Source organism: Grammomys surdaster, unplaced genomic scaffold, assembly GCF_004785775.1.
Source record: "Grammomys surdaster isolate TR1022 unplaced genomic scaffold, NIH_TR_1.0 149, whole genome shotgun sequence".
NCBI lineage: Eukaryota > Metazoa > Chordata > Mammalia > Rodentia > Muridae > Grammomys > Grammomys surdaster.
Genome location: NW_021604607.1, coordinates 3,523,070 through 3,529,069, shown reverse-complemented (window position 1 = coordinate 3,529,069; position 6,000 = coordinate 3,523,070). Strand labels below are relative to the sequence as shown.

Sequence of the window (6,000 nt, the reverse complement as noted above, 5' to 3'; positions counted from 1 at the left end):
CTCTTCTCTTCTCTTCTCTTCTCTTCTCTTCTCTTCTCTTCTCTTCTTCTCTTCTCCACCCCTCTCTTTCTCTCTCCTTCCTTGGTTCCCCACTTTCCTTTTCTCTTTCCTCACACTTTCTGTAAGGTTCATTTTCTTGTGTGATTCTGATTGTCCATAATGACTGTTTGGCATATTCTACAGGCAAAGGTCCTGAGACCCTTTTTGCCGGCTATAACCTCAATGATAATGAATGGCACACAGTGCGTGTGGTTCGGCGAGGAAAAAGTTTAAAGCTAACCGTGGATGATCAGCAGGCCATGACAGGTAAATGCTTTGGTCCCTGTTACCTTTTTATCGTCATCATCAGCATCGTCATTGTCATCATCTATATTTTTTATTTAAATTTTGAGAATTTTATAGATGGGTAGTGTATTTATATTATTTCCACACTCTTCTCTTCAGCTTCTCCCATCTTCCACTGTCTTAGGTATGGTTTCTGTTATGTTGATAAACCAAAATCACCTTAGGGAGAAAAAGTTGAATATACTTACACTTCCATGTCTAGTCATCATTGAAAAAAGCCAGGACAGGAATTCAAACAGGAACCTCAGGGCAGAAACTGAAGCAGGAGCAAAGGAACAGCACTGCTTTGTTTTTGTTTTGTTTGTTTTGTTTTATGCTTTGATGTTTTTTGACATGGTTCACTCAGCATGCTTTCTTACAGCACTCAGAACCACCCACCACAATAAGATGTCCCGCCCACATCAGTCATCAAGCATGCACTGCAGGCCTACCCAGGGGTCACACTTGCAGGGGTATTTTCTCAATTGAAGTTCAGTCTTCCAAAACGACTCTATCGTAGGTCAAATTGATATAAAAGTGGCCAGCTCACCACCACCCCTCTCAATATCATACTCTCTTCTGTAATAATTATTGTTTATGTACATATGTGGGGAAAAATATTAGGGGCTGCAGTGGTGGAGTCCAGGGAGGCTTCCACGCTGCAGCAGGTCCCACATGCGGCGGGAGGTCTAAGGTTCCAGAGGCCTGGAAGCTTTGGTGGCAGCAGACCCCAATAACATGAGGAAGTCCTTGGTTCCAAAAGGGTTTATTGTCATGGCAGATGGTGGATGAATCTGGAAGTACCTCCGTAAAACTCAGGGCAGTCCCAAGTTATATAGGGAGGGAGAAAGGGGGAGGATCTGGTGAGGATTGGGGGGGGGGAGGATCTGCCCTCTGGCCTTCATTAGTATGTAAATCCCGAGGCCCTGAGGCCTCTAGTCACACCCTCTACCTGTGCAATTTGGGAGGGGCTGTCTGGCCTATGTGACTGAACAATGTAAATCTATGGAGGCTAGACTGCTTTTCTGGACCCTAGGTTCTGGGGGCACACTGAACTCCTGCCGGTTCTCATGCAGTCTCGGGGTTCTAGGCAGCTGCCCAAGCATGACCCAGAATACCCTTACGCAGTCCCACATACATACATATGTACATGTGAGTACAATCTATTGGATTCACCTGATCAACAAATAGGGTTTTTGTTAGATAGTCTGTGGCTCTTGTTGGGGGTTGGGAGTGGGGATAGTCACCCAAGTAGCTTGGCCTATTTAAACTATTCATGTATGATTATAGATACACTTATATGTGTTATAGTTCTATTTTTAAGTTTCAGATGTTTTTTCAAACCAAAACTAGTATATAATATGATATTATATCCAGTGCATTTCCCCTCCAATTTGTCTACCAACCTTTCCATTTAATAAGTAGCTTATTAAGTATTCCACTGAGTTGAACATATGTGCCATGTCACTTTTCTTGTCATTCAGGAAATTATACTATATTTTAATTTTGTGGCTTGGTGAGTATCTTAGTGCTTCATAGAATATTTAAATCATTTTAGATGCCAATTTATCATTACTCCCTTTGTTTCTTATGCATTTTGTTGATGATCAGGAGAGAAAATTTTATTTTTCCTCTTTATTTTATTATTTTATGTTATCATGAGATGAGTTTTTTGTTTTATTTGTTTTGTTTGTTTTGTTGTTTGTTTTGTTTTGATTTTGTCATTTAGTTTGTTGGTTGAACTCTAGCATTCAGGCTGTCAAGGTCTATTCTAGATTCATGGTTGTACCTCCAGAATGTGAGTGAGCTGTAGGAACCTTTACCCTTGACACTTAGGGAACTCAACGGGAGAGGAGTCTCCACACCCTCATCTTTGGGAACTAACCTGTAGAGCACAGTATAGCTCCTGTATCTTTTGTAGAGAAAGCACTCAAGTGATAGTGTTAGTACAAAGCACTGGGTCTTTGTGTACCCCTGACACGTCCCTTTCATAGTAATTCCAAAGGGCTTCCCAGGATGAGCAAAGAGAAACTTTCTCAATGTCAATATGGCATGCATGAGGTTATAAGTTTTGAAGAAATCATTCTTTAAGGAAGTGAACCACAAGTACATAGAACAGTCATTGTCATTTATTTCATCGGTATTTGTGACTATCTAATTTTTTTTTCTCTGTGTGTTGAACTTGCGGGAAGAGCCCCAAAGTGGAAAGGAGTCTAGCTTGTGTTTCCCTTAAGATGTCTGCAGGAGGCGCTGTTGTACCTGACATGTGTGTTTGGAAACTTCGTATGGGGTCTTTTCGTTGTTTGTGTTGTCCAACTCCGATATGATAGTTTTTGTTTTATTATATTTCAGTATCATCCCTCAGAAACCTTTTGTTTTTTAATGAGAGACCAAAAAGGAGTTGAATCTGGATGGGGTGGGGGTCGGAGTGCAGCAGAACTGGCAGAAATAGAGGAAGGGGAAACTGTAATCAAGATATAGTATGTGAGAAATGAATTTATTTTCATTATAAGGAAAAAATAAAGCAATGGATGTTAAAAAAATCTTATAAATGTAATATTGTCGCCATTCATAAAAGGCTCTGAAACAGTCACCTAAGGCGGTGTCTGCTGGAGGCCAGCTGATTTTAGTTAAGGTCAGTTCGTGGAAGAGAATGGAATTTTAAACATTATTTGCTGAAGCAACTTGGTGTTATCCAGAAGATTTAAAGTCATGGCCTTGAATTTTAGAAATCAAGGGCAATATATGCAAAAGTCTCGGCAGAATATTGCTCTGCTCGAGTGTCTTTTATCCTGTAAAGCAGATAGGGCACAGGCATTCTCATTTTAAAGATGGCGAAACTGAGCCTCAAAGAGAAGTAGGTTTTTATTGAACTGCTATTATTATAAGAGCCGAGAAGAGTGTCTAAGGTTTTTTTTTCCCCTTCATTTTCTTTTCATCATTAGGTTAGTTTAGGTTACTTTTAAAATTTATTTTACTTTAAGTTAAAATATAAATAACTTAATTTACCCTTAATTTATCCCTCCAACCTCTCCTGTATCTCCCACTTCCTTTAAAATGTATGCACTGTGGAGAGACGGCTCTGTCTGCTCCTCCAGAGAACCTGAGTTAAATTTGCAGCAACCACATGGTGGCTCACAACCATCTACACTGACATATGATGCCCTTTTTTGGCATGCAGATGTACATGCAGATAGGGCAATGCCCTCTTTTTAAAAATTATTGTGATATACATATCACAATAATATATATACATAATGATATATGTAAATAATATATATACACATATATATGGATGTATAATACATACATATGAATTGTATATACATACACGAATACCACATATAAACACAAATACAGCTTACTGAGTCCATTTGGCATGGTCTGTGTTTAGAGTTAGGCACTTAGTATTGAATTACCCATTACAGTAGTATCTCTGGGGACGACTAACTCTATCTAAGCATTTGTTAATTACCAGTGACTGTTCACTTAATGGTGGGACACATTGAGAGCTCCCTCACTCTCGTTGACATGTCAGCTGGTATCATTGCTTAGGTCTTGGTCAAGCAGCCATATTGTTGTGATTTCATGGTTGCAATTTCCATGAAATATCTTCTTACCCTTCTGCGATGGTCCCTGAGCCTTATGTATAGAGACTGTGTGGTAAAATGTGCTCAGTTCTTACTAGGTGTCTTTATAATATGGTTTTCTGAGTAGGTACAAATTAGAAGCATCAACAAACATGTGTATCTATACTCACATATATGCATAAATGTACATGTATGCATACATATTAAACACATATGTGTATAAACATGCACATAGACATGTTTTAGGAAACATGAGTTCACATTGCTATGCTGTGCCTACAGCATTGTCTCCTGATTTTTCTTATTTCATATGCCCATGCATTTTCCGTTAAAGTGTGAATTCTGGATACCCTTTATTTATTTATTCAATCTGATAGTGCATCTAAAATACTATCGAAATTCTTTATTGGTATAACCAATAAATTATATTATTTGCTTCTTTACTCCTTCCAGGCTTTATTTCTTTTTGTTGTTGTTACTGTAGATCTCAACAACCCAATACTTAACCATAATAACAATTCTACCTTGATTTACATAGTATAAAAGATTTCCTAATTCAGTGTGAAAACATAGGGCTGATGATTAGGTGTAAAATGGTATGTTTTAAAAGAATGTGGTGGCCACTTGAAACCACCATGAATCAGGAAATTAATAGGGACTTTTATTAAATAGCATATTATAACGAGAAATAATTTTAAGGAGTAAAGTACTAGAGACCCTTCATATTAGGCCCTTTAGCTTTTCAGCATAGTAAAGAAATAGTAATTCTATTCCTGTTTGTTGAAAATGGAAAGTATATTATACTTTGTTGTTCTTGAGAATATCTGAAACTCACCTTAATTAATTAATGAGGATAGGAATTCAAGTAGAGAGGGCCAAAGATGGCGGGTGGCCAGGTCTTAGATAAGAAGGGGTTGCACGAACTATAAACTCTCCTTAAATTGAGAGTCAGTGGGTTTCATTTCATTACTTCTTATAACATCCTGTGATTGTGTGCTGTGTGTGTATGTTGATGTGTGCCCTTACTGAACATGAGAAACGCTAAATCAAACCTAAACTAAATCAAACCTGTGAGCCAACACTTACCATGTTCCTTCTTGAATTCATTCCCACATCATTAATAAATCTTTCAAACTGTATCTACAAAAATTTTCAGATTCTTTACCCTTATAAACACTTACACACACACACACACACACGTGTGTGTGTGTGTGTGTGTGTGTGTGTGTGATGTCCTCTGCCTATTAAACCCCCCTAATATCTTATAATCAGTAACCTTCTAATTTTGTATGAGCCACCAACCTCACTTGCTCATGATTTTAACTCATTCAGTACCTAAAAACTTAATTAATCTTTAGAATTGGGATAAACTAACTTACAACTCAAATCTTTGCTGCTGCAAGAAAATATTAAAAGTCAACAACATCAGTACTGAAGCCTCAGTGATTTTCAGTCTTTTTATATTCCTTATACTATGTAGCTTATTAATTCAATACTGCTGATGTCTGTAGAGCTTTAAGCTTGAGAATTATTAAAGATTGATTTTGTAGCTACCAAAGATTCCTCTTTGGTAACAGAGTAGTATTAAGGACATTGAAAAAAAACTGAAGAGCAAAGCAAAATGATGTTATATGAAAACTCAGAATTGCTAAGAAAGTAATAGTATTTTACTTAACTAACATAACCAGAAGCTTCATAGTATGTAGATGGGAAAATAGCCATTTTCAGTAAAGTATGGATTTACTTCTCACTGTATAAAGAAGAAATGAAATCAAACCAATGACTGAAAAGAAAACATAACAAAGAGAGCTGAAGCATCTTGGAGAAAGGATGACTCCCAGAGAGTAAGAATTAAGCACAGACCAGGAGACTTCTTTTGTACTAATGAATCTAAACTCATTAAAGTCAATTGATAGCATAAACACTTTTCTTATATAACCAAGTATGTCTGTTATATTTTATTTACAGCATTGTTTTCTGTTACATCCAGCATCTTTGCTGTTCTTAATAACCAAATGAAAGCTTGTCAGAGTGTTAGTGGAAGGCCACATAGGTAGTTCCAATATTCATTAAGCTTAGAAAAATG

The 6,000-nt window shown here is 37.3% G+C and overlaps 1 protein-coding gene across 9 annotated transcripts in view; it reads left to right on the top strand.

The window, feature by feature from the left end:
- Positions 1 to 6,000, top strand: part of Nrxn1 (neurexin 1) — a 1,062,527-nt gene that overhangs the window by 492,231 nt on the left and 564,296 nt on the right. For all 9 annotated transcript variants that reach the window (XM_028765076.1, XM_028765071.1, XM_028765070.1 and 6 more), the window contains one exon: positions 184 to 306. In XM_028765076.1, the coding sequence (XP_028620909.1) occupies positions 184 to 306 (123 nt within the window). The remainder of the gene's footprint in view (positions 1 to 183; positions 307 to 6,000) is intronic.